Here is a 27374-nt window from a genome sequence, read left to right on the forward strand (position 1 = left end):
CCCAGGACAACAGAACTTGCTTACGTCCTGGATTTCCTCTTCGTCTTCTCCTTCACCGAGGCCACAAGCCCGCTCAAATCAACATTATCATCCCCGCCCACATCCCTCCTCGCCTTCTTCTTCTTCCTGTCCCTCGATTCTCCATCACGGTCACTGCCCTTCCTCTTCCTCCCTTCGTCCAACATCTTCTGCATCGTCTCCGTGCGAGTATATGCGGGATTCGACGTATCGATGGCATATTCGTGGCTCTCAAACAACGACTTGAATCGATCGTCAAGCTGCAACTTCTGCCCCTCCTGGAGGTTATTCGAAGAGGTCTCCTCGCCGTGCTTGCCCTTACCCTTCTTCTTCTTCTTCTTGTTCTTGTCCTTCTCGGCCCGGATAATCTCCTTCATGTCGAAGTGCTGGAAGCGCGACATGCCGTCCTCCTCAGCGCCGTCGTCCATAATACGCTGCAGCTTCTCCTTCTCAGCGGCGTTCTGGGCGTTCTCGGCTTCTCTTGCTTCGCGCTTCTTGCGACGCTCTTCTTTCCGGAGCTGGGATTTGGTAACGGCTGGCTCCTCGGTCGTGAAGAACGGATCGTCGAAGCCAAGATCTTCTGTCTCGCCGGCAGCTTCGTTGTCTTGGAACACCATCTCCTCCTCGTCCCCAGAGCCGTCAGCCCCGCGCTTCGCGACGGCCTTTTCCTTCTTCTTTTGCTTCCTCTCGCGTTCCTTGCGGACATACTTTTCTATCGTCGTTTCCTCTACCTCTTCCTTTCCGGCCTTCTTCTTGGGATCTTCTATGAGGGCGGAAGTGAAGGTGATTTGCATGTCACCGACGGGTCCGTCCTTAGGCGACTTGTTTGTTGATTCGTCTCCGAGCCCAAGCGCCTCTCTTAGCTTCTTTTTCGCTAGCTCCTTCTTGGACAAGCCGCCCTCTTCCTCTCCCTCTTCTTCGGAACCCGCTTCGTCCTCGGTATCGCTCGCAAGATAGGCGCGTAAATCGTTATCTTGCATCTCGGCCCGGCTCCCGCTAAAGGCCTTCTTCATCGACTGTTTCCGGGCGGCCTCCTCGGGGTGGATGTCCCAGGTAAGCTTTACCTTAGAACTCTGCAGGGCATTAGTGACAAACTCGACAGGCTCGTATCCGTCGGGAACGGAGGTGCACTCGTCTCGAGGCTTGTCATCGAAAGTAACGTCATCGGGAATGAATCGCAGATCGATAAAGTTGGACGACGAGAGATATTCTGTACCATCCGTAGCCTCGTAAAGTGTGTGCGCCGTCTTCGGGTCGGAGCACGTCATGACCGCATAGTAATACCTTAGGCGATCTAGCTGGTACGCGCGAAGAGCATCGCTGTCAAAATCCTTGTCGTCTTCTTCCTTGAGCAGTTCCTGTTTTATCCTCTCATCCGCCGCGTCACTGTCAGAGTCGTCGTCGTCCGATTCATCCTTTAGCTTCTTGGAGTTGCGGAAAATCTCTCGGGGAGGGCCCTCGAGCTCTTCCCGCTGCATGCGCTCCTTTCCGAATTCGCTGGGGTATATGGATATCCGTTCGATTTTGCCCTTGCCGTTCGGGGGAAGGAAGCTGGTGAATAACGCCATGAGGTCGTGGGATTTGATGTAGTCCCAGTCCAGGTTGACGATGGCTATCCTGTTTGTGACCTCTCCCTCTTCGACATCGGCCTGCTCGTCTGCAAACCTCTGCATGCTAGCGGAGGTATCGAGTTCTACCTCTTTCACGGCCTCTTCATCTTCGCTCTCGGAATCAGACTCAGAAGATGAGAACCCGCCATCTCGGGCGGGATCGTAAGGCCGACCAGTAGTCTTGCTTTCCTCATCCTCTTCGCCCTCGCCTCCCGATTGTGACTCAGATCCGGCTTCCTCGACGCCCTCTTTCTCGTCTTCATCCTCATCCTCCTCTTCGTCTTCCTCTTCTTGGCGGTATAGGTTTTGCAACGCCTTCTTTCCGGCGTCGGACTTTAGCTTCCTGCCGTACCTATCCACTTTGGCACTGGATAAGAAATCCTCACTCTTGAGCATATGCGCGAAACGCTTGTCGATGGTCGTTTTGGTCTTCTTCGACGAAGGGAGGCGGAACCTGGGATCGGTCTCGAAACTGGCGAAGCGAGAGTCGGTGATTCGGCTAGGGGCCGAAGAGGCCCCCGAGCCCTTACTTGACTTCTTCTTTGCGACCATGTTGGTTGCAATCGATTGGTGCGGCGTGGGTTTTGAGACTCGAAGATGGCCTTCTAGAGCACAGAGATGAAGCGTAGGTGCAACCAAAATTTTAGTGGGGCAAAAAATTTCCCACGGCAGAATTGGTCCCTCCAAAGCGGTGAAGGAGGAAATTCACCCTCGAGCTTACATCAGAAACTGAAAAAACAGTGTATTATTACGATAATTGCACAGTATGGTAACAAAGTATGTACGAAGTACAGAATACAACTCCCGCGTCCAGCATTGACCCCTCTGCATACCGAGATCAATGATCAATGTCCACCACTGCCCACCATTGCTACTCCCCAGTCCTGTTGCAATTGTGTTGTGTAGTATTGCTCCGTGGGGCCTCCATTTCTCTACCGCCGGCTTCATGCAATCCATAGGGCTCCTAACCACATATTACCCTGTAGTAACCGTCTGCTTCTTTACCGCAAGATTATATCAAAAATAGACAAGGATGCAAAGGTATCAATTGATGCTTATCTATATTGCTTACCCGGTATCAAGTCTAGAAGTGAACTGAACTAACGGATTAGGTTCTAGAGGTGGTTAGGAGCTTTAGCTCCGTATGCCAGCACCGCCTGTAGCAGCCGCGGAGTGACCCGCTCCGATCGGCCGCCGACATGCCACCGACGCACCGCCGGAGGTTCGGAAACACGGTCGCATACACAGAGTCGTCTACCTTTAGCCATGTTTTAGTGAACGCCGCTTAGTTCTAGAAGCTTAGTCGCGATACCTTGTCGGCAAAGGAGTAGCACAGGAATTATGCCACGGAGTATCGGACCTCTATCATTGTTTGCAAAGTGCCCCTTGGATGATAATCCGTCAACTGATTGGAAGACGGAGGGATGGTTGAAGTTTGGTAACTTAAATTCTCTTCTTAACTTAGAGATTCTGTCCATGTTAAGCATTCACTTGTGCTTAACTCCCCTTTCGCCCACGGTTAGGTCAAGCAGCAAGATTAGGTGCCTATCTTGAATCCAGTCAACCCACGCTTCTTCCCTTGATCCCAACGTATCTGCGTCATGGGCTCCATGCCGAATAACTCAGAACCAATATCAGCGATCCTTGATGCCATCGGTCATGTCACGTCCTCTCTGGCCGCCTACGAGCGGGTAACGAGGAAGTACGGTGGTAGTGAAGAAGTTGCCCATAAGGGCGAGATTGCAGTTGCACGCAATGCCATGACCAAGGATGCTATCCAGCTTCTCCAAGAAATTCGTGGGCCCATTGATACCGTTTATGGATTCTTCGAAATGGTAGGACCGAAGACTCCCTGCATTGGATTCTGACTCTCAATATTGATTATTGGTTAACGTTCCTAGGGATCCCAAGCATCGGCTATTCGCTGCCTCATTGCAATGGGAGCGTTTGACAAGATTCCCACTGAAGGCAGCATCACTGTAGCCAAGCTGGCATCCGAGCTCGGTGTTGACCAGAACCTGCTCAGTAAGTTAGTCACCATTCAATGAGCCAGTTTGAAGGCATCAAGGCATCCAGAACTCACCCGTTTCCTAGCCCGTTTGATGAGAGTTGTGAGCGTCACCGGACCCTTCCAACAAGTGCGAGAGGATGAGTATGCCCATACTGCTTTCTCCAAGGCTTATCTGATCCCAGAAGTCCGAGGAATGTATACTCTGATGTAAGTCAGGTAAATCCCTGCCGGGGAGCCCTTATTTCGTATCTAATACCATATTTTAGATTCGACGAAATGTACCCCCCGTGGGTCAAAATGCACGAGTTTCTCGCCTCTCGCGGTTGGAAGAGTGATGGGGAGGAGAGAGATAATGCATACACGTATGCGCATCAAACCGGCGGCAAGAGCTTCTGGGAGCATCTGAAGCAGTATCCAAAGCGTGTGGAGGCTCTCAACCTCGGTATGGGAGCACAGACTGCTACAACCATGTGGTCCGTGGACATTGTCGACTTCAGGGCCCTGCTGGCATCCAAGAAGACAAACAAGGATGACGTGTTGGTAGTCGACGTTGGAGGTGGGAAGGGACACTGCCTTCAGAGGATCAACAAGGCTATCTCGGACATCGAGGGCCGCCTGGTCCTGCAAGATCGTCCAGAGGTGATTAGCGATACGTACGACTTGGATTCTTCGCGGATCGAGAAGTACGAGTACAACTTCTTTGAACCTCAGCCAATCCAGGGTAAGCGCATTTCCTGTCGCCTGCCTCACATTACATTCTACGACAATAAACATATGCTAACTTTTGACGACTAGGCGCGCATATATACTACATCCGTCGCGTCTTGCATGACTGGCCGAATCATCTTTGCGTCGACATCCTGAAGAACATTGCCAATGCGATGGAGCGCGGAAAGTCGCGTTTGGTCATCGCAGAAATCGTTGTTCCCCCAACTGGAGGGGATTCGGAAACTGGGTGGATGGATCTAGTTCTAATGACTGTCACTGGTGTCGAGCGCAGCGCAAAAGACTGGCAAGAATTACTCAGTGCCGCAGGTCTCAAGCTGGAGAAGATCTATACTTCCCCTGGCACTAACCACGGTGCTGTCCAAGCCGTCCTTGCATGAAGGAAATCGCATAGCTTCAATGCCAGCAGATCACAACCCCTTCAACACGGAGGTGCTCATCGGTTCTGGCTGGGGTCTGTCTCAATCGCAACACATGAAGTAGCATCACCGAGACTTTTAAGTAGACTTTTAAGCTGGAGAACGAACAGATCACACTTTACCCAATCCTGCAAACTTTCTTGGTCTTAACTTTTGATGAAATGGCTTCCTGAAGTCCAAGATTCCTGAGATTGACACTGAGTAAAAGGAAAAGGAACCTTCAGGGGAAATATGGCAGCTGGCACAATCAAGCACTTTGCCTCTATTGAAGGCCAAGCAGAAATCGCTGCCAGTGACACTAAGAACAACAAATTTTCTTGCTCATTATTTCACTTGCACAATTTCGCCTCAACTCGTAATTCGGTTTGTAAAAGTTGCTTTCGGGTTGGTTACCTGTTTCGTACAGCGCCTGAGCTCACACGACGATGCTAGGCAAGTGGGTGTGTCAAATGTTCCTTTGCTTCTTGCGTTGAGAGAATCCTAGCAGCACGAGAACGGGCAAACTATACTCCGTACTCTGCCGGAGCATTCCAGTCTTACTACATACCGAGTTACTTTGAGGTCGGCGGTGAGTCGGACCGGTGAGCATCGGAACGTTTCCGAGCCCACCGGCGCCGCCGACGCCCGATCCGTCTACCGAGTCGGGCCCGAAACTTGGAATAACGGTTTCAAATCTGCTCAACAGACTGGAAGGTTGTGGATGCCCGGGCAATGGCGAGATGGCGAGTCAATCGTGTCGCAGTCGGAATCAGTCCTCTCCTGGCCCCCCAAAACTGCTGTCCAGTCGATAGAATTTGTATCAACGTAAATTCTCTCCGCCATGCTTCGAAAGCGCCATCTGGGAGTTGCATGGATAACCAAAGTGCGTGAACTTATCTTGCGTTCCCCGTAAGTAAGAATCGAATCGAAACATCACCATCATGAGTGGGGAGCGTAAAGATGTTGAGTTCAAAACTCTGGATGGCTTGACCCTGCGCGGCTGGTTGTTTCAGGGACCCAAGGGCGGTCCTGCAGTAGTTGTCAATGGTGCAGTAAGATGAGCTCCTCGCCGATATGTTTTCAAGCTCGCGCTTTACCAAGACTAATGCTTCCCTCTTCTAGTTTAACAGCCCAAAAGAGATCTTTGTAGCCAGCGTCGCCGAATGGTTCGGGAAGAACGGCGTGACGGCTCTCGTTTACGACGCCCGCACGCTGGGCCAGAGCGATGGCCTGCCTCGAAACGACCTCGACCCGCAAAAGATGGCGGAGGACAACCACGACGCTGTCACTGTAAGTTTGTCTAGTTACCTTTCGCCGGTGCCCTCAGGGTCCGAGTATGCTAATCAACATCAATGGGGTCAAACAGTTCCTGCAAGATGGGGGATGGGTCGACCCAGACCGTATCGCCATCTGGGGCTTCTTCTATAGCTCCGGCATTGCGCTCGAGGCTGCTGCTTTTGACAAGCGCGTCAAGGCGGTCATCGCACAAGGTCTGATGCCGGACTGGTGCCTCAACCCGCCGGACGAGGCTGCCATAGTTGCGAGTGCGGTCGCAGATCGGGCTAGCCAGCTTCGTGGCAACCCGCCTCAGTACATCCCCCTTCTCAACGACAAGGGCGAGCACCTGATGCACTTCAAGTATCTGGCCGAGATGACCCCCGAGCAGAAGCACCATCTCCCCGCCTGGGTCCACGGGGCCAAGAAAAACGCCCCGAGCTTCAACGACCACATGACGATCCAGAGCTTCTACCGCCATGCTAAGTGGAAGCCAATGAATCTCTTCGCGGCCGTCAACCCAACCCCGGTCATGATTCTGACGCCTGAGGACGACGAGATCGTGCCGCCCGCATTCCAACGGCGCATTTTTGATAGCCTGCAGTCGCCACAGAAGAGGTATGAGATTGTAAAGGGCAGAGGTCACATGAACTTTTTGAAGGATGTAAACTTTGATGAGCTCTTGGGCGGCCAGCTAGCGTTCCTCAAGGAGGTGATGAAGTTCTGAGCTACGTTAGGCTCGGCATTTGCTTAAACAAGAAAATAGGCTAGCAAGAAAAGAGAATGAGATGAAGAATTTAAGGTGCGGGACATCAAGTTATGTGTTTGCTTGGTGCCTGCTTGTTGCGCGTGCGGCGGATGTAGGAACGATGTCGTCGGACGGTGACTCTAACGGAATTCTATCTAATGAACTCGAGGTTCTTCTATCGAACACGTGGGTAGATACAAGCAGGTCTAGTCTAAATACCTCAATACTGACAAATCTAAAACGATTGGCCTCAACCGCGTCAAGCTGGGGAATCATTTCTAGGAATCGTGTCCAACGTTCTATACATCTACTTTGTAGCGCCTGTAGACAAGAGTTAGTTCGTGCCCCGTACCCGGTGGACGGGACGAAAATGACGAGCAAGAGCGAAAAGAAGCACACTTACCGAGGAACTTCTTGATATCGCCGTAGATGGCGAATTGGCCCGCAGTGAGGCCACCGACCATGAACAGACGCGTCGGGAGACCAGCGAAAGATCCGCGAAGACCAAGCTCGCCAGCAATCTTGATCAACCGAGAGGCGGTGCTCTCACCAGGCAGACCCTTCGTCTTGTTGATCTTGGACAGCATGGTGTCGGCAGGCTGAGACACAATGGCAGCCGCAAAACCGCTCATCAGACCAGATCCCAAGTTCACAGCGGTCGATGCACCGGCCGACCTTTGCGACTTGTCAAACTGGCTCAGGATGGCCTCGGAAACCTTTTCGAAAACGACAAACTTGGTTATTGTGTAAGGAACCATGTACGCGGGGTTAGTTTTTTTTTTTGTTCTATTTTTTCATAGCGCTCTGTATCATGTTGCTTCGATCCAATGAACATACTGCTTGAAGAGGATGGGACCGAAACCAGAATAAAAGGCGGCAATGCCCTCGTTCTTCAGAATCTTGCTGAAACCACCGACCAGACCATTGGCAAAGTCGGGTGTCGAAACAAGGCGAATACGCGTCGCTTCCAGGGGACACAGGACGATGGAGGCGAAGAACTCAGCGCTGCCAGAGGAAACAACGTAAACGGCGGTGCGATTCTGCTTGACGGTTTCCGCATCGAAGGTATCAGTGAGCTTCTGCTGGAAGAATTCGTAGCCGCCGAATTTGAAGGCGCCTTGCAAGAAGTAGCCCGCAAAAGTCGGCCCTACGCCCGTCGCGAGGGCCCCAACGCCTTCATTGCGGATGACCTGGCGAAAACTACCAATCATGCCACTGTTGTAGGTGACGGGGTCAAGCTGGATCCTCGTCTTGACCCTGTGTGGCAGGTTTTTGTATGTCAGTCCATAGCGGAGATGGAGCTGGGGGTTTGGAGCTAGAGCGAGACCCAATGAAGAATCGAGAACACGTACACGTCGATCGGGGTGACGGCGCTGTGAGTGACAGAGCAGCCCAGAGCACCAGCGAGAGCGAAGCGAGCATAGAGATCGATGCCCTCCGGCCTGCTCTTGGGAGCTGGGATGGTAGCTGCGGCCGCAGCAGGAGCGGCAGCCATTGTGACGGTCGTGAGAGCGAATGCGTGATGCGACAGCAGCAGAAATGATTGTAAGACAGAAGCCAAAATGGAATGGCTAGAAGGGCTTTAGAATCAATTATATATAGAACGGAGGCACCCGGCACAGCAGGGTTTGGCGGCCGCCGTCCCTTGTTTTAGCCTGGCAAACCGTTTGTTGTTGCTGGCCCGCCCGGAATGAAGCTAACGCGGGCCGAAGGGGCAAGATTCATCAATGATCAATTGATGTGTGATGGTTGTAGTGTATACGGAGTAGGTATTGTACAAGCAAAAACGCCTCAAGATGCCAAGCTAGCTGCCTCTATTGTCTATTGCTTGGTCTGGCTCAGTCTCACGTCTGGTAGTGAAAACCCCCCCCCCCCCCCCCAAAAAAAAAAAAAAAAAAGCTTCTCTCCTGTGAATCAACATGATCGACACCGTTATCTCCGGATGGTTTGCCGATCTGTCATTACTACTAATGAGCTATGTAATCTAGCTGGTCACTACACCACCTTATGGAGAATATAGGAGAGCAACACGGGGCGCGCCCATACGAAGTAGACTAAACCCTCATGGGAAATTGGCATGCTCTATGGAACGACTCTATGGAACGAATGTTGGCGCTATCTCCGATGATGCATCTCACGCTTACCTTGCCTAGCAGATTTAGCCGCATGAAGAAAACAGCCCCGATTGGAACCGGATTGCTCAGGGTCAGATCCCCGCTCTGTCGAGGTTGCAACGGGAAGGGGAACGCGAACCTCTCGCTCAAATGGAGCCAATCGACTTGACTAGAGGTACAACAAGGCTGCCTTTCGTGCGTACGCATTTCCCGAAGAAGGGATTAGAACAAGCCGGATTGGCCGCTCACATGAAGAAAACATCATCCTCGTGGCCGACTTGGCACCCGTGTTGTCCCGACCCCCAACATTCTCATTCTTTGTAGTGCAGTGTAGTTTACACTGCCCCCAAGGTGGATTCCACGATAAACGGCTGAATGCCACCCTGATCCTAGTCATCTAAACTAGAATCCTACACTATCTTACACCATCTTACACTGCTAACGAACAAGGCGGTGCGGGCCGAGAGACGGCCATTCTTGGCATTAGTCCCCATAACATAGCTTAATCTTAGTGTAACCGACTTACCGCTAGGGCAAAAGTACACTACCCCTACCGTGGTACGCTGCTGATGTGCTTCGGTTCTACTTCGTAGTTACAAAGGTCTACATGATAAACATCGTTGATGGTTTGGATGGTTTTGACAGGGGTCAGCTCTGAAGGATCTGTTGATTATGTGTCGTAATGATAAAGTGTATATAAATAAAATTGAGGGTAAGAAATCGGATGAGATGCGCTGAATTATCCTGCTATTGCTGTTACCGTCAACGGTAAAGCATCCTCTTCTCCGCTCGACATGCCTTGCAAGGGCTACAGAGCTCCGCACGCATCACACGACTCTCTATTCACGAAATGCACTCCCAGCGACACTCGTGCGACCGCTGCCGCCAACAAAAGGTGCGATGCCTGAAGAACTGGGATCTACAAGCGACCGGCAGCGACCAGCTTGCCACTTGCGAGCGATGCGCAAAGGCGGACGTGCCATGTGTGTATACCTGTATGTCGTGTACCTCGTGTGCCCCTTCTCCTTGTGCATGCTCACTCTCACTTTGTTAAGTACATGGATTGACCACGAGGGCCGCAGTGAAGCAGAAAAATAAGCGAGCCTCTCGCCAGCTCGGGGATGCGAACGCGACGTCGCCTATGAGAACCATGCGGTTTAGCCAAGACCTTGCCGCCATGCTTTCATGGAGTGATAGGTCAGCATCTGTATTCGGCGACATGGGAATGCCGTTGCTCGATATTACCGAGACGACCATGGCCGGCTTGGGTGACGGCGATCAAGACGGCCAGAGCACCAACAACCCCAGCCTCTTGTCCATCCCCGGGGCACTATCAGGACTGCCAAATGGAGTCTGTGACGTCGGGACCCAGGAGGCCTTAGGAGGAAACTCAACACTCTCTCGAAGCGAAACCAGGGGCACGATTGATGACCTGACTGGACAAGTAATGGCCTTAAGCAGCGGGGCCAGGCGCGCCGCACGTCAACTTGAACGCGTGGGTAATACTAATACACCCCTGACGGTAAACTCGCCTGTGGTTAATGACGCGTTCGAGGCTGCAAATGCCCTGGTGCGCATCATCAACAGCATCACGCTCGCCAAGTCCACATCTTCCGCCCCGCAACCCGTGTTCCGCGATGAAAATGATCCACGGCCAACCCCCGACTATGGCCTGATGTTCCTGGCCCTCGCCTCTCACCAGCACGTCCTGGCCCTGTTCAGGGCCATCTGTGGCTCGATCCAGCGGTCCCTAGGGTCTATGGCCGTGGGGAGCGACCAGCAACAGCAGGCTTTGCACGGCGATGGAGCATCTTCTGCGCAGTTCGTCATGGTCCTGCAACTCATCGTGCACCTGATCAATCGCCTAGGCCGGAGCCTCCGCATGGACAGCCGGAATACTGCGGCCTCGGGTGCAGATGATCAAGTCACTGGCATCGCCCTCTTCCATCCCCACGAGCCGATCCCTGGGCTCGAGGGCGGAGAAGAAGCAGGCGACTCGCCAGGGATTGTCGACCTTGCCCAAGATATGCTTAGACGACTTCCCGAGGAGCATGTGAAGCTCAGACAGGTCATTCAGGGGCTGCAAACTCTCATGGAGGAGAGACTCAACACTTGGTAAGAAAAAGAAAACAAACAAAAAAAATTAAAAAAAAATTGACGGAAGTCAAAGGGAAAAATAGACGCGAATGAAAAACAACAACCAAAAAAAAAAAAGAAGAAAAAGGTGACTCTCTTAAGCCTTCAAGTACTTCTGCAAAAAGTCGAGCTGCTTGTTGAAAACGCCATCCATGTCCCCAAACATCCAGTCAAAGTGATTCCTTCCAGCAATAACGCAATGTTCCTTAGGCTCTCCCAACATGTCAAATGCGGCCTTTTGCCTCTCCGCGGGGAACACCTGGTCCAGCTCAGGTGTTACCATGATGACGGGCGTGGGGCTAATTTTGGGCAGTAAATGCAAGATGCTCCAGCCGAGGGCCCTCATGTAGCTCTGGACGGTGACGCGGTTCTCGACGGGCAGGTTCATGTCCTCCATGGCGGAGAAGAAGCCGAGGCCCGACACCTGGCCGAGAGGCATGACGCCGTCCTCGTCGACCAGAGGCAGGTACATGGGCTCCTCGCCAGCGAGCTGTCCGGCTCGGTCTGCTAGGGCAAGCTCGAGGACGGCCTCACGGCGCTCGGGGTCGCCGGTCACGTCAATCATGGGCGCCACAGCCACGACGCCGGCTACCCGGCGGTCTGAAGCTGCCGTGGCGAGCATGATGTTGCCGTCAAAGCAGAGACCCCAGAGCACAATCTTCTCCGGGTCTACTAGGGGGTTCTGAGAAAGCCAAGTGACGGAATCGATGAAGTCCTCAACCCGCCTATGCATGTCTGTCTGCGGCGTAGCTCCGAGGTCAGTGCGCGTTGACATGGCAATTTGGGGGGGGGGGGGGGGGGGGGGAGGAGGGCGGCCTCAACACCTAGAAGCAGTAAGCTTACATCACATCTGGGCTCACCGTCGCTGGCGCCGATGCCGTATGTGTCGAAGATGAGTGCCGTAAAGCCACGTTTGCGATACCACTCGGCGATTTCTGGTAAGACTACGTCTTTGGGCATGTTGAACTAGACGGTCTATTGTCAGCCGGACAATCTCACCTCATCCTCCAAAGTCTGGGTGGGTGTGGACGGCTCACGTACTCCTGCAGAAAGAATAATTCCCGGCCCGCGCTTATCGGCAGGGTACAGCCACCCACGCAATGTGACACCGCTGAGGGTCTTAAACTCGATGTCTTCGCGGGAAGATAACGCCATTGGTGGTTGTGGTTATTGTGGTTATTGCGTGATCGTGTCGGTTGGCTGAAGAAAAGGGGCTGTCTGGATATGTCCTGTTCCGATTAAAGCAAGACAGCGAGCATTTAAAGTCCTAGTCAGGTCTATAAGCCAGCCCCATGTGGGCCGCTAGGGACCAGCAGTCCCGCTATGGAGGAGAGTACGTGGAACTTCATGTTGCCGCCCTCGGCTGCCACCCTCGGCTGCCGATCCGACCCCCGACCTCACGAGTCGGCGTCGGGCTCACATCATGTTCTTGTTTCCGACAGAAGGCACGGAGCTTAGTCGGAATTACCACAATCTCCAGCTTCTCAAAATCCTTCCAACCACCATCTGCAGCTTCGCACAATCCTTCGAACCACCTCAACTAACAGGCCCGGCCCACCTATGCAGGCGGGCGGCGTGGACGATTGATCAGTCGATAACATACCTAAGAGATTGAAACCAACGCTTCCGTAGGGCAGCGGAAAGCTATCGCAAACAATAGAAGAACGTGGAACCAACTGAACCGAGAATGTCTTGACCGCTATCGTAAAGCAAAGCGCCGTCCTTCTCCCGTACTAGCCTCTAGAATTCCAGAGACCTACCCAACACGGAAATCATGTTCTAGTCTCGAGGACGTTCATTTCGTCTCAGTATTTGATGGCCAAACCTGGTAGAGCCTACAGCCTAGGTGGCACAGTTTCTCCTAGATTCTAAACAGCAAGTAATTCCGAGATTCGCTCAACATGGAGGGCTTTTTCCAATCATAGTATTAGCCTGGAATCAGTCCTTTACGAACTCTTCGTTACAAATGGATTCGAACTTTTCGGCATGAGCGTCCCTGTCAGAGGTACTTCGACGCTGTCTACCCTGCCAGTAATGGCACAACCTGTCTCTTTGCCCGCACTTTCCCAACCCGCAAATCGTTCACATATCTGGGGATGCTCGCCAGGCCTCCGTCCCGAATCTCTAGAGGATGATTCCTAATTTCGCCCTCCTGAAGTAGCTTCTCAGCCAGCAGAAACAACTCTGATGCAAATCTTCTGTGCTCTGGAGTTCTCGGGCGTCCATACGAGCCCGGAAGCTCCACGGGGGTCCCCAGAACGGTGGGAGCCATCAGCCAGTCAGCGCGGACATCCCTCCGCGTGTACTTGATAATAGGAGAAATGGGCTCTAGAGCGACGTATTGACCACCGGAAGAGCCAATGGCCGCGTAGCACATCCTCATAGTCGTTGCGTCAGTGACGCAGTCAAAGACAGAGGTCAAACTGTTGGCCGTGTACTCGCGGATATCAGCACCGCACGTGGCTGAGTTGTAATCGAAGCAAGCCGCGGCGCCGTAGGACTCGCATAGGGAATTGTTAGCGGGCGAACAGGTAACGATGGGTATGTAACCAGCACTGTAAAAGAAAGAGAGTGAGTGAGTGAGTGAGTGAATGAGGTAGTTTCCACGATCCAGTTTTCTGGGTTCTGGCCGAGGACACTAGCCCACAACGGGGCGAGACCTTCAACTCACCTCTTCAGAAGCTGGGTTGCCATGGTCCCCGTGCCCGTTGCACCCCCTGAGATAAGAACAAAAGCACCCGTCTCTTGATCGGCGTGGTTGGAGCGTGGCATTCTTAGCTGTAGCCCAGGTGCTTGGAAGAGTGCCAGGCCAGCAGTAGCAATCCCAAGACCCATTGAGCACGCCTGCGTCAAGGACAAGCTGTCCGGAACATGGCAACTCAGGTCTTCGATTGCCAGAGCATACTCAGCAAAGGCACCCGCCGTCTTGTCTAAGGCGCTGAGTCCAAAAGTCACAGCGAGGACACGATCACCTGCCTTGAACCGCACCACTCCTTCGCCCACCGCAACGACGACGCCGGAAAAGTCACAGCCGCCCACAGCGCCAGGTGTGTTGGAATAGTCTACAATCTTTGCGTCGTATGGGCTCAAGGCGACGGAATGCACACGACACAGCATCGTGCCTGGCTTGGGGGCAGGGATATCGATGTCGTCCGCGAGCCGGTAATTACCAGACTCCCCGCCAACAAGAGCCTTCATTGCCGTGTGAGCCTTCATTGTCGACTTGAGATGTGTGCTTTCTGGTGGATGCTGTGATAGCGCGTACACGGAAGTCAAAGAATCACGAATCCACTGGATACGTAGGGCACTGGAGATATGGAGTTATGCCTGTTGCTTGGTTGTCTTCGGTCACCTCTTTGCCAGAGTATTGCGGTGTATGTCATTCCAGGCCGTCGGAGGCGCATTATCGATCCAGATAGCAGCGATAACGACGAGCCGCCACATTTCAGCTTAGCCGGTAGAGTATCGGAGGCCGACCGGAGGCGGCCGGAGGTGGATCGGAGGAGCCGGGAATGCCGCCGGTGCTGATAGTCGAGTACGCGTATTGCCCCGACTCTGTGATGAATGACGGGAAATAGATTTGCCGCAATCCTGCAGCTCATTGTGGAACTGAGCCGGAGCACCTAATTGAAAAAAGAAAACACCGAGTGGCATCCAGCCCATCGTGTGTGATGAGATAGAGCGGAGCCCACACAACCTCAATATGGCTGGACTCGGCGAGATTCTCGTACTTCCGATGTTTGGCTTCCGGGATTCACGCCCCCGACAGGAGAGATTTCCAAAGGGCGAACAGAGACCGACTGTGGTGGTGTACTTTGTGAGCTTATGGCTCGAATATCTCACACCTCTGCCCGGGAAGCAGAAAGACTGACGACTCCAGAAACCAGAACCTAGTCAAATTGAACAATAAAGACACAGAATTTCACTTGACTTCACGTCTCTACTGAACAGGACTATCTTTTCCTCCTGTGCCGTCTGATTTGAGTTCAACACAATCATTATCATGGGTAGTAATGCCAACCCCAACTGGCTCGCGAAGGAGCCTATCGCGATAGTGGGAAGCTCGTGTCGTTTTCCAGGCGGCGCTAGTTCCCCCTCAAAGCTTTGGGTGCTTCTCAAGGATCCTCGGGATATCGTGCAAGAAATCCCACCCAGTCGATTTGATACCAAGGCATTTTATCACCAAGACAGCCAACACCATGGGGTAAGACAACATTGCCCCATCCTACAATCGTGAATTCAAGCCTCGAAGTCTAATCACCCGCTGGACGCATTAGAGTACAAACGCAAAGTATGCCTACCTCCTGCAGGATGACCCCCGGGCTTTCGACCGCGATTTCTTTAACATCAGCCCAAAGGAGGCCGAGGCAATGGACCCCCAACAGCGATGCCTCCTCGAGACCGTTTACGAAGGTATTGAATCGGCCGGCTACTCCATCCCCCAGCTTCGGGGATCATCCACTGGCGTCTTTGTGGGAGCCATGAGCTTCGACTACCAGCTCGTTGCCATGCGTGGCCTCGACAGCCTGCCGCAGTACCATGCAACCGGCGGTTCGATGGCAATCCTGGCCAACCGTGTGTCGTACTTCTATGACTGGAAAGGCGCATCGGTTGCCTTTGATACAGCCTGCTCGTCATCGCTCGTTGCCCTACACCAGGCGGTCCTTGCTCTGCGAAGCGGAGAAGTAGACATGGCGGTTGCAGCAGGGGCGAATCTCATCCTTGGACCTGAGCCATTTATTGCTTATTCAAATGTATGTCAAGGCTCATTGCAGACTTGCAGTCAAGCTAACAGGTGGAATTCAAGCTAAATATGCTGTCCCCCAACGGGCGATCATACATGTGGGATTCTTCTGCCGATGGATATACGCGCGGCGAGGGATTCGCTGCCATTATTCTCAAGACTCTTAGCCAAGCTGTGGCTGATGGTGACCACATCGAGTGTATTATCCGTGAAACGGGTGTGAATTCCGATGGCCGGACACCAGGTTTGAGCTCCCACGCTGTTCCAGTTGCACTCTGTGGCTCCCTGTTACTGATCATAACGTACGTATATAGGCATCACAATGCCGAACTCTGAGGCACAAGCTCGACTTATCCGAGACACATACACCAAGTGCGGGCTAGACCCGACGAACCCAAGAGACCGTCCACAATACTTCGAAGCACATGGCACCGGAACGCCGGTGGGTGACCGTAATAGAACCACTGTGAACCCCATACATATGCTGGGACGCTGACGAACTCTAGCTATCGAGGCGCGGGCAATACACGACGCTTTCTTCCCGGGGCATCCAGACCAGAATCATGGCCAGCTCTATGTTGGATCGATCAAAACCGTCATTGGTCACACAGAGGGCAGTGCAGGACTGGCTGGCGTGCTCAAGGCGTCGTTGGCGGTCCAGCACGGCCAGATTCCAGGTAACCTACATCTTCGGGAGCTGAACCCCAAAATTCGACCATTCTTCAACCACCTCCGCATCCCGACAGAGTTAACCCCCTGGCCCGCGCTTCCAGAGGGCCAACCGCGTCGTGCAAGTGTGAATAGTTTCGGCTTTGGCGGGACCAATGCGCACGCTATCATCGAAAGCTGGGATGGGGGCTACGAGCGCTATCATGTGTCGGAATCGCGTCCGGCTGGACTCTTCGTCCTATCTGCTAACTCGGCCCAGGCCCTGGCAGCAAAGGCTGCAGAGTTAGCCAACTATCTACGAGATCATCCCGACACAGATCTTGGTAGGCTTTCTCGCACCCTGTTCCAGAGGTCGGAATTCCCGTTCCGGGCCTCCTTCTCAGCCACGTCGGCCACCCAGCTTGCCGATAAGCTCGAAACAGGCACAGAAGCACTCAGCAAGACGTCACGCATCGCAACCATTCCCAATTCACTACCGCCCCGGATACTCGGTGTCTTCACTGGGCAAGGTGCTCAGTGGGCTACTATGGGTTGGGAGCTCTACCAAGCATCCGCCGTGTTCCGCACGTCGTTGGACCGGCAGCAGCGAAGCCTCGATACGCTCCCCGACGGCGATCGCCCGGACTGGTCCCTGATCGACGAGCTCTCGGCACCAAAGGAGACCTCCCGCGTCGGTATCGCAGCCATCTCCCAGCCTCTCTGCACTGCTCTCCAAGTGGCGCTCGTAGACGTCCTCCGCACGGCTGGCGTTGAGTTTTCTGCCGTTGTTGGACACTCGTCGGGTGAGATTGGTGCCGCCTATGCTGCGGGATACCTGGATGCCCGGGATGCTATTCGTGTGGCTTATTATCGAGGGTTTCATTCTCATCTGGCACAGGGGCCCGGAGGAAAGCGTGGCAAGATGATGGCTGTTGGCATGAGCTTGGATGAGGCATTGGCATTTTGCAACGAGTTTAGTTCGGCACTCAAGGTGGCTGCTAACAACTCTCCAACGAGTTGCACGCTGGCGGGAGACGCCGATGCTATCGATGAGGCCAAGGCACTGCTGGACCAGAGCAACACTTTTGCCCGCGTGCTGGCGGTCGACACAGCATATCATTCTCACCACATGCGGCCATGCGCCTCACCCTATCTCGAATCGCTACGCAGTTGTGGGATCAGCGTTCTGAAGGGTCGCAAAAAATGCGTGTGGTACTCGAGTGTTTGGGGTGCAAATGGCCGCAGTCGCTCCTTCGACGACCATCATGGTCTTGAGTTGCTCGGGGGACAGTACTGGGTCGATAATCTGACCAGTACGGTGCAGTTCTCCCAGGCAGTAAGCAGAGCAGTGTCTGAAGAATCCTACGTCTTGGATCTCGCCCTTGAAATTGGACCGCACCCGGCTCTCAGGGGTCCAGCCTCCGAGGTGATCAAGTCGTTGACGGGTGTAGCTGTTCCGTATTCTGGTGTCCTTAAACGCGGAGAGGGTGCTGTTGAGGCCTTTGCCGCTGGTTTAGGACTCATCTGGTCGTTGTTCCCGTCGATGCGCCCTATCATCACCTTTGACGGCTTACACCGAGCCTTCCCCCAAGCCAGCCCAAAGTATCCTGTAATTCTCAAGGACCTGCCGCCTTACCCCTGGGATCATGATAGCCTCATCTGGCGTGAGTCCAGAGCATCTTGCATCTTCCGCACTCAGAGCCAGCCTCGCGAACTCCTCGGCTTTCCGGTCACACTCGGTGAGCATGGCCGGCGCGAGGTTCATTGGCGACAGGTCTTCAAACTAAGTGAACTGCAATGGGTGAAGGGCCATGCCATCCAGGGCGAAGTTCTTTTCCCGGCAACGGGGTACCTGACCATGGCGTATGAGGCTGCTGTGCGTCTCGTCAATGACCATCAGGCACTGCGTCTTGTCGAGCTGCATGACATTGAGATGGTGCGTGCCATGAGCTTGCAGGAAGATTCCCCGGGTCTTGAGGTTCTCTTTACCATACGTGTTACGAGCCAGTCCGACAGCTGCATTGCCGCCGAGGTGGCCTGCTACAGCGGCGATATCAACGTGACGAAACTGGACGGCCCTTTGACAGGGCTTACAGCCCATTTCAGCGGCAGCGTGCGGATTTGGCTTGGCCTGCCCCTGAAAAACGCCCTGCCTCCCCGGACGGAGCCTCTGCTGCCCATGAACACGTTGGACCTGGAGCAGTTCTACTGGTATTTGTCCAAAGTGGGCTACAACTACTCAGATGCTTTCAGAGCCAGCTCAGTGGACCGCCGCCTTAACCAGGCCGTGGTAACCGTCCCGGCTCCCCCTGAGCCGACTACAATTCGGTCTTCTATGCACCCCACGGTCCTCGACACTGCCATCCAAGGCCTCTTGGCCGGGTTTTCATATCCAGAAGACGGTCGTCTCAGGACGGTGTATCTGCCAACCGCCATTGACTGCATCCGTATCAACATGGTGGCACCACCTGCGTCTCCCGGCGTCCTCATGGCAGATAGCTTTCTGACCTTGGCGGATGCAAAGTCACTTGAAGGCGACGTAGATGTTTTCGACTCAAAAGATGCCACCATCCATGTCCAACTGCGCGGAGTCCACTGGACCGCCCTGAACCAGGAGGAAGATCGCTGGCTCTATGCAGCCGAGACATGGGTGCGAGATGCGGCTTACGGGATTGAGCCCAGGCTCAAGACCAAACTCTCTCCAGAGAATAGTTTGTTACGCACGCTTCTTGTGCGAACCGCTTACTTCTACCTGCGGAGTCTTCGAGACCAGATCAAACCCTCTGAGCTTTTACTTATGAGCAAACATCGGCGGCACATGATGAAGTGGGTCAGGGAGCATCTATTTCCCCAGATCGAAGCCGGCAAGCACCCCGATATTCAAGCAGAGTGGTCCAACGACACTCTCGAGGACGTGGAGCAATGGAGCGCCAGCTATTTGGCTTCAGGAAACAATGATATGCAGCTACTACATGCCGTGGGTGGTAAGCTGCCAGCCATAGCTCGCGGAACTATTCCTCCTCTCCAGGTACTGATGAAGGACGGTATGCTCGACCGTTTGTATGTGGAGGGAGTCGGGTTTGCTGACGGCAACCTCGATCTCGAGTCCTTGGTTAAGCAGCTTGCACATCGGTACCCTCGTATGAAGGTGCTCGAAGTCGGTGCTGGGACGGGTGGTACTACTCGAGCGGTGCTTTCGGCTTTGGACGGCAAATACACATCATATACGTACACGGATATCTCGGCCGGCTTCTTTGAGCCTGCGAAAGCAAAGTTCAGCCAGCATCTGAGTCAGCTGTCGTTCAAGATGCTCAACATCGAAAAGGACCCGGTAGAGCAAGGATTCGAGGAGGGCTCGTTCGATATGGTCGTTGCCTCGAACTGCCTCCACGCAACACGGAGCCTGAAGGATACCGTCCGCCACTGTCGCCGCTTACTTCGACCTGGGGGGTACTTGGTGCTGCTGGAGATCACACGCGACCATCTTCCAATCCAGCTCATCATGGGTACGCTTCCTGGGTGGTTCCTGGGCGCCGATGAGGGACGAGTCTGGGCTCCCACGATCGGCCTCGACGAGTGGGATGCTTTACTGAAGGTCACCGGGTTTTCAGGGGTGGACACAAGCTCGACGCCTTCCTTCTGTTCGGTCATCTTATCCCAGGCAACCGACGAAACCATCCAGATGCTCCGTCAGCCCCTTTCCACCAATTCTCAGTCGCCAATGCCGCCTCTCGACCAACAAGTCCTGGTCGTCGGCGGTTCTGAACTCGCATCCAGGTCGCAAACACTCCTCGCTTCTGCCGGGGCTGTCATCAGACGTAACCTTGAGGGCATTGAGATTCCCAGCGGTGCCGTTGTGCTCTGCCTTTGTGACCTGGACAGCCCGGTCTTTAACTCCATGAGCCAGTCGAGGTTCGAAGCCGTGCAGGCCGTCTTCCGAAACGCCAGTACTGTTCTATGGGTGAGTTCAGGGGCGACTTCTGGCAAGAATCCCCTGGCCAACGTGACCGTGGGATTGGGACGGACTCTTCTGGCCGAACGTAGTGACCTGAGGCTTCAGTTCCTCGACGTCGATGCGCCCGCAACCCTTGAACCGTCTTTACTAGCAACTCTTCTCCTCCGACTTACCGGGATGAATTCAGACTACAATTCGGACGAGATCCTCTGGACCCCTGAGCCCCAGCTTACACTAAGGGACGGTGCTATATATATACCCAGGGTTCTGGCTCTGGATGCTATCAATCTTCGGTCCACGGCGAGGCACCGACAAGTCACCCAGCTGACCAGCTTTGAGCTTCCAGATATAGTCATCGAGGTCACGAAGCGACACGGAGCACTCGAACTGCTGTATCGCCATCACCATGAGCATGTCCACAATGTTAAGCCAGGCGAGGTGCGTGTGAAGGTCACGGCATCGTCTCTTTACTCCCTTGTCTGCTGCGAAGGTTCGTCCAAGATGTCTGCATCTGCATCTTCGAGGCCTGCTCATCTGTGGGTGGGCCACGACATGGTATCAGGGGATAAACTCGTCGGCCTTTCACACGCAAGCAGCTCCATCGTCACGGTTGCTGAGGATTGCGTCTTGTATCGCCAACGCAGTGCCGCCAACACCGCCGCCGAGGAGTCGGTCGACGCCGCGCAACAGCTCCACCATTTCACAGCTCAGGCGCTAGTGAAGCATCTCCTTCGCGACTTGGAGGGCCCCGTCTGGATTCACGGCGCCCCAAATCATCTCAGCAAGGCAATTTCCCGTGTTGCTGCAGAGCAGTGTCTCACCGTGTTCGAGACGACGTCGGATATGGAGAGAGCTGGCGACTGGGGTTTCATCCATCCCTACATCAGCAAGCGAAATCTTCAATCACTACGCATGCGCATGAGAGACGTGAAAACGTTCATCGACTTGAAGCCCTGGAAGAGCAACAGTATTTCGGCGCTGCTGCGTGCCTCGTCTCCACGTTCCAGGCTCGTTACCATCGACATCGAAGATCTGAATGATCTGATTATTGGATTGAGCCGCGAGGACCTATGCAGGCTGGCCAGACAGCACTTTGAAGACCATGACAACATCCGGAGGGGCCCGGATAACCTAGACCAGATCCTGCCCATCGAAAACGTAACAACGGAGGTAGTCAAGGGGTTGGGCCCTGCAACGGTGATTGACTGGTCCGCTACCGACAAAGTCACCACCGTGGTCCATCCTGTCGAGCACAACGGGCTCTTTGCCGCTAACAAGACATATCTTCTCTTCGGCATGACGGGAGATGTAGGCATTTCAATTGCTCTATGGATGGTGGATCACGGAGCTCGGAGCGTCGTCCTGGCCAGCCGTAAGCCCAGTGTGCCAGCCAGTGTGGTTGAGCATATGTCGCAAAAGGGGGCAGACCTGCGTGTCATGGCCGTTGACATTACGAACAGAGATGCTCTGAGAACCTTTTATGCCGACATCAAGTCCAGCATGCCGCCGGTCGGCGGCGTCATCAATGGTGCGATGGTGCTTCGGGACCGTCTCTTTGTCGACATGTCCTGGCCCGACTTTGAGGCCGTGCTGGCGCCCAAGGTTGTGGGAACTCAGAATATTGATGAACTCTTTGGCGACGGTGAAGAGGATGAGACTCTGGACTTCTTCATCGTCCTCTCGTCGGCGACTTCGCTGGTCGGCATTATCGGCCAATCCGCCTACAGTGCTGCGAACCACTTCGCGGCCAGCCTGGTGCGCCAGCGTCGCAGTCGTGGCCTGGCGGGTTCTGTCATCGTCATTGGGTTCCTGACGGGGCTGGGCTACATCTTCCATCGTTCAGACAAGGAACACCTCGCGACGATTGAAAAGTCACTTCTGCCACGGCTGGATAGACAATCCGAGACAGATCTGTGCGAGATGCTGGCCGAGGCCATTGTGTGCGGACGACCCAACTCAGACCAGCCACCCGAGCTAATCACAGGTATAAGGACGTCCTTCCAAGAGGCATGGCACCAAGACCCGCGGCTTTCGTGCTATCTCGTCCAAGAAGGAGTTCGAGAGAGCGGCGGTGGACCAGAGGAGGTCAACGGGAACGTTAAAGTCGAGGTTCAGCTGGCGGCGGTGGAGGATCCCAAAGACGGGCTGACAGTCTTGGAGAAGTGCTTTTCCCAGGCTTTGGGCAACATGCTCCAGCTCGACCCAGCGCAAATATCGGGCGATGTTCCTGCAGTCAACCTTGGAGTCGACTCCCTCGTCTCGGTCCGGATTCGTGAGTGGTTCCTGAAGGAGCTCGGCGTCGACGTACCCATCCTGAAAATTATGTCCACGAACCACACTGTATCTCGACTGTGTGAGGACGCTCTGACAGGCTGGCGAAGGCTTCAGGCAGGGTCCGATATGGCGGCGGCAACATCCTCTTCCGGCACAGCTCGTCAGGACCCAGAGATGGACTGGACAAAGGAATTGACCGGACTTATTGACGGAATCCCTGCTCTTATCCCGCAAGGAGCCGAGTCGGTCAAGGATGCGCCTCGGAGAAGTGCACGGCGCATCGTTCTCACAGGGTGCACAGGCTTCTTGGGTACGCACATGCTTCGCAACCTGGTCGCAGATGACAACGTTGCTGAGCTGCACTGTCTCTGCATTCGCTCACGCCGTGTTCGCGTCCGGGACCCCAGGATTCGAGAGTACAAAGGCGACCTGATGAAGCCCCTGTTGGGGCTTTCTAACGACGACTTCATCCGCCTCAGCCAGACTGCCGACTTGATCATCCACTTGGGCGCCGAGGTCAACCATCTCAAGTCGTACGAGGCTGTACGCACCGCCAATGTTGTCTCGACACAAGTTCTCCTCGCCATGGCCACGCCGCGCGGTGTCCCCGTCCATTTCGTATCGTCATCATCGGTCGCCATGCTGCAGAAGGGGACCCATGAGCTGCCCGAGATACCCCCGTCAGCCATCTCCCCTCCGACCGATGCCGAGTCCCTGATGAAGAATGCCATAGGCTACGCTGCCAGTAAGTGGATGGGCGAGATGCTGCTAGAACACGCCGCGCCGCCTGCGGTTGTGCACCGCTTCCCCAACATCATGGGGCCCGATGCTCCCGATGAGATCCCGCTAGTTGCGCTGGACCGCTTCTGCACCCGGATGCGAGCCGTGCCGGCGTTGGATCCGCAGCAGTGGGTAGGACAACTGGATATCATCGAGGTCAGTGATGTCGTGCCCGAGTTTTTGGCAAACGCATATGGGCACGATCCCCAGAAGGGTTTTGCCGTGCACAACTATTGCAGCAGTAACGAGTACTGGCTGTCGGACCTGGCGGGCATGTATGAGAAAAAGCTCGGCGGCCACATTAAAGTCTTGCCGACGGCCGAGTGGATGCGGAGAGCGACGGCCATGGGGATGCCGAAGGGAGTAGTGGCGACGTTTACTGGCCATGACGAAGTCTTCGTATCGCCAGTATTGCGGAAGGGGTCAGGTTCGAGGTAATACTTCTTGACGGCCTTCGATCTCAGTAGGTATTAAGCTGTAAATGTATCACGATAAAGATAACTATGATAATGAGACTTTTTGAACTTGTTGTGTTCCCGGAAGGAAAAGAAATAGTGATGCTAGGTCCTGTGATATGGAATAACAGTTCTCTGCTCCCCTTGGCTTCCAATACAACTTATACCATCCCCGACACTACTGAACTAAGGAGAGGTACCTGTTTACACCTTTTCACTGTAGTCACCTTTTCCCCCATCACGATACTACCACACAGCGGCTTCTCTTTCAAAAAGCTCAGAAAGCCTTTGAAGAGAACACATTCGAGCTGGCTCCCGCTCAGCAGAGGATTAGGTTACTAGAACAGCAGCTTGAGGCTGTAAGGCCAACTAAAAGGAAGAAGGTTGAATTGAGCCCAAATTCAAAGTTCGCAAATATCGAAGAAATTCAGAAGACTCAAATGGAAGTGGAAGGAAGAAGTAATAATGTAGATGAACCCAGCGATCCCGAAATCACCAGTGAAACATGTTCTTGTATTCTAGAAGCTTAAAAGTAGACTGGGATATGTGTTCTTAGTATGCGGGTTGGATTGGAGAGATGTGGATTTGAGATGGGATGCTGGAAAGGGGGTACCTTAGTACTCGAACTTATATATTCCCTTTTTTTTTTTTTTTTTTTTTTTTTTTTTTTTTTAAGTGTGACGCCCTTTCTAGCCGTGGAAACCTTCAAGTGTTGCTTTTGTTTTTCGGTGGCCTAAGCTGCTGTTGAGATTCTCTTCCACTTGCTAAGCAAGCTTATTGGGAACGAGAAGCCCACGGCCCCGATAGTAATTGCAAAAGCAACCTTGATACCTGCCATGTACGCAACAAGGATACCATCCAGATCGTCTGCCGAAAATACCTCGCGCAGCTCAGTGGCGCCAGCGGCCACGACTAGAGCGGGATTGACGCCCGGCGCGGTGCTGGGAAGCTTGTTCAAGAGCTGGTTGACGAAGCCGGATTGCGCGGCCCCAATCAGAGCTGCACCGCCGATGGTTTGGAAGACTGGTACGAGGTGATATCGTTAGACGATAGCCCGGGATGACGGGGGATAAAGAGGATTGACGAGCACTCACATAGGATAATAGCTGTCACAGAAGCCAAGTCGCTAGGGTCAGCAGTTCCCTGGCTCACGATGATCGGGACTTGGAACGACAGGCCGTATCCAAAGCCGGCAAGAATCTGGTAGCCAATCCATTTGCCTGCCCCAGTCCCGATGTCGAGAGTATAGAGAAGACCGGCCGCGATGGTGGCGATAGCAGAGCCGACTGGCAGTATGGGGGTTGCAATGCCCGTCTTCGAGATGCTTCCACCCGAGCCAATGGTGGCAATTGTAAAGGCAATGATGAGCGGCAAATTGCGCACACCTGAGCCAATGGGCGTCGCGTTGTCGATGCTCTGGAAGTAAATGGGTAGATAGTACAACGGAACGAAGTACGAACCAGCGAAGAAGGCCCCGTATATGCCGTTGACCCAGACGTTTCTCATGCGCATAAGACGCGGTGTCAACATCGCGCGTTCGCCTTGGACGGACTCGAGAAACCCAAAGGCAATGGCCATGAGACCACAGCCGACGAGTAAGCCGATGACGGTGCTGGAATTCCACGGCTTCCCTAAACCAGCGTAATGAAGACCAACGAGGAAGGATATGACGGCGCCCATAATGAGCGCGGTCCCCAGGGGGTCCATTTGCAGAAACTTCTCCCGGAGCGTAGCCTCAGCCGGTTTCGCCGCCGGAGGAGCTTTGAAGGAAAGTAAGATGATGGAAGCGGCGAGACCACCGATCGGGAGATTGATATAGAAACACCTAAGCGCCAAGGGTTAGGCAAGAAGAGCACAAGTAGGAATAAAACAAAAAAAGAACATGGAAGATTCCACGACTTACCACCGCCAGGAGACCGTATTCGTAAACGCTCCGCCAATGAGTGGCCCAGTAACAGCGGCGAGGCCATATGAGGCGCCAATAACCCCGGTTAAGGTGGCTCTCTTCTTGGGCTCAGCAGCGAAAGCAATAATTGTGTACGCTCCGGACCCGACGCCCGCGGCGCCAACGCCAGCAATAGCACGCCCAACAATCAGGGCGGGAGAGTTTGGAGCGACACCGCAGATCAAGCTCCCAAGTTCAAAGATGAAAATGGCCATCAGGAAGCTGATCTTAAGGGGGAAATATTTGTACACTTTCCCCCACATAGATTGGAATCCCCCAAGTGTCATGAAGAAGGACGAACCATACCACGAGATGTCGTCGATGCTTTTGAACTCGTCAGTAATCCTTGGAATGGCGGTTGCAACGATGGTCTGGATTGAGAGTCAGCATTAGGACATGACCACGGGAGAACTGCAAGCCGGTAATAATTAAACTTACCTGATCCAGAGAAAAGAGAAAGACACTGAGTACAAGCGCAACCACGATGAATGTGAGCTTGAGACCTGATGGGTAGTCGCCGGAATCCTGCGGCACAGATTCTGCAACGGCAACTTCTTCATCGGTACCAGTATCTCGCTTCTTCTCGGTCTCTACCTCGACAGTCGAAGATGTCGCCGTGGATTGTTCGTTAAACTCAACATCCAACTTGTCCTTTTTGGACTTGAGATCGTGGGAAGCCGTTGATGGAGACATGGCGGATGTCGTCTAGCTCAATTCATTCGGGGAGGGAGGGCTTGAGATGAGGCTCTGTGTGCCTCAGAAAAGTGAAATGGGTGCGATGCGACTGGTGCTGGTCAATCATGACTTGGGAGTGCGGCCTGTGATAAGAAGACGTCCATCTCACTTCAAGAAGCTGAGAGGACGACCAAATCTGACACGAGGATCGGGGTTCGCGCCCTACACCCTTAAGTCCTTGGCCCCCAAAGGCCGAATCAAGCGGGTTCGCGCCCTACATCCTTAAGTCCTTGGCCCCCAAAGGGGGTTGGCGCGAGCCCTAAATCCTTAAGTCCGTTGCCCCAAAGGCCGAATCAAGCGGTTTTGCGGGCCGGCCCGGATAGGGCGAGATCTGAGGAGGCGGCGCCTTTGGAGAGTGTTGGTTGTCCTGCGCTAAAAACGCCGCCAAGTGGATAAACACAAGGATGCATGTAGCTAATTTCCACCTCGGCAAGGATCCAGGTCCATCCAGTCCCAGAGTGTACGTTTTGTCTCTTGGAGCACCTTTGCGAGATTGAGTTATTGCATCGCTCTCGGAGTGCCTAGCATCACATTCATGGCTAATGATCATCTCCAGACTCTTCGCGGCACATTTCGCCGACATGCGAAGCCCTTGAATGGCAAAGCAAGGGTCTCAGTCTCAGTACTAATACGATTACCGCCTCATCTTGCGGACTCCCCAGGACCGTAGAGTGTGTCCTTGTTGAACCGTAATTCCAGCGGAACCTGAATTGGAAACGGAGGAATTCTGGGAAGGAGGATAGAGACGGTTCTCGACAGTGATTTTCCCCAATCAGAAGCAGCTAAGAAATCCCATTTCCGT

General features: G+C 53.9%; 7 protein-coding genes and 2 pseudogenes across 7 annotated transcripts; 4 read left to right on the forward strand and 5 right to left on the reverse strand.

Moving 5' to 3' along the window:
* Nucleotides 1-20: 20 nt before the first annotated feature.
* SAPIO_CDS7381 lies at nucleotides 21-2180 on the reverse strand (annotated as a pseudogene; the record flags this gene model as incomplete).
* A 1049-nt stretch (nucleotides 2181-3229) lies between these two features.
* On the forward strand, nucleotides 3230-4745 carry SAPIO_CDS7382 (putative o-methyltransferase protein; the record flags this gene model as incomplete). The annotated part of the gene is made up of 5 exons (XM_016789260.1): nucleotides 3230-3463; nucleotides 3530-3653; nucleotides 3723-3846; nucleotides 3906-4360; nucleotides 4435-4745. The coding sequence occupies 5 exons, from the start codon at nucleotides 3230-3232 to the stop codon at nucleotides 4743-4745; spliced, it is 1248 nt and encodes a 415-aa protein (XP_016641087.1).
* Nucleotides 4746-5704: 959 nt separating this feature from the next.
* On the forward strand, nucleotides 5705-6765 carry SAPIO_CDS7383 (uncharacterized protein; the record flags this gene model as incomplete). The annotated part of the gene is made up of 3 exons (XM_016789261.1): nucleotides 5705-5815; nucleotides 5886-6053; nucleotides 6130-6765. The coding sequence occupies 3 exons, from the start codon at nucleotides 5705-5707 to the stop codon at nucleotides 6763-6765; spliced, it is 915 nt and encodes a 304-aa protein (XP_016641088.1).
* A 328-nt stretch (nucleotides 6766-7093) lies between these two features.
* On the reverse strand, nucleotides 7094-8281 carry SAPIO_CDS7384 (Mitochondrial phosphate carrier protein; the record flags this gene model as incomplete). Its single annotated transcript, XM_016789262.1, has 4 exons — nucleotides 7094-7107; nucleotides 7190-7572; nucleotides 7624-8043; nucleotides 8139-8281. 4 exons carry the CDS (start codon nucleotides 8279-8281, stop codon nucleotides 7094-7096), a joined length of 960 nt encoding a protein of 319 aa, XP_016641089.1.
* A 1769-nt stretch (nucleotides 8282-10050) lies between these two features.
* Nucleotides 10051-11019, forward strand: SAPIO_CDS7385 (annotated as a pseudogene; the record flags this gene model as incomplete).
* A 114-nt stretch (nucleotides 11020-11133) lies between these two features.
* SAPIO_CDS7386 (Uncharacterized protein) lies at nucleotides 11134-12191 on the reverse strand (the record flags this gene model as incomplete). The annotated part of the gene is made up of 3 exons (XM_016789263.1): nucleotides 11134-11775; nucleotides 11880-12002; nucleotides 12078-12191. 3 exons carry the CDS (start codon nucleotides 12189-12191, stop codon nucleotides 11134-11136), a joined length of 879 nt encoding a protein of 292 aa, XP_016641090.1.
* An 865-nt stretch (nucleotides 12192-13056) lies between these two features.
* On the reverse strand, nucleotides 13057-14252 carry SAPIO_CDS7387 (uncharacterized protein; the record flags this gene model as incomplete). Its single annotated transcript, XM_016789264.1, has 2 exons — nucleotides 13057-13591; nucleotides 13708-14252. 2 exons carry the CDS (start codon nucleotides 14250-14252, stop codon nucleotides 13057-13059), a joined length of 1080 nt encoding a protein of 359 aa, XP_016641091.1.
* Nucleotides 14253-15039: 787 nt separating this feature from the next.
* SAPIO_CDS7388 (uncharacterized protein) lies at nucleotides 15040-23875 on the forward strand (the record flags this gene model as incomplete). The annotated part of the gene is made up of 5 exons (XM_016789265.1): nucleotides 15040-15240; nucleotides 15314-15790; nucleotides 15844-16024; nucleotides 16095-16232; nucleotides 16287-23875. The coding sequence occupies 5 exons, from the start codon at nucleotides 15040-15042 to the stop codon at nucleotides 23873-23875; spliced, it is 8586 nt and encodes a 2861-aa protein (XP_016641092.1).
* Nucleotides 23876-24625: 750 nt separating this feature from the next.
* SAPIO_CDS7389 (Uncharacterized protein) lies at nucleotides 24626-26530 on the reverse strand (the record flags this gene model as incomplete). Its single annotated transcript, XM_016789266.1, has 4 exons — nucleotides 24626-24915; nucleotides 24987-25717; nucleotides 25796-26208; nucleotides 26276-26530. 4 exons carry the CDS (start codon nucleotides 26528-26530, stop codon nucleotides 24626-24628), a joined length of 1689 nt encoding a protein of 562 aa, XP_016641093.1.
* Nucleotides 26531-27374: the final 844 nt, after the last annotated feature.

The sequence above is a fragment of the Scedosporium apiospermum genome (genome assembly GCF_000732125.1).
Source record: "Scedosporium apiospermum strain IHEM 14462 chromosome Unknown SEQ_SAPIO_0110, whole genome shotgun sequence".
In the NCBI taxonomy this organism is placed as follows: Eukaryota; Fungi; Ascomycota; class Sordariomycetes; order Microascales; family Microascaceae; genus Scedosporium; species Scedosporium apiospermum.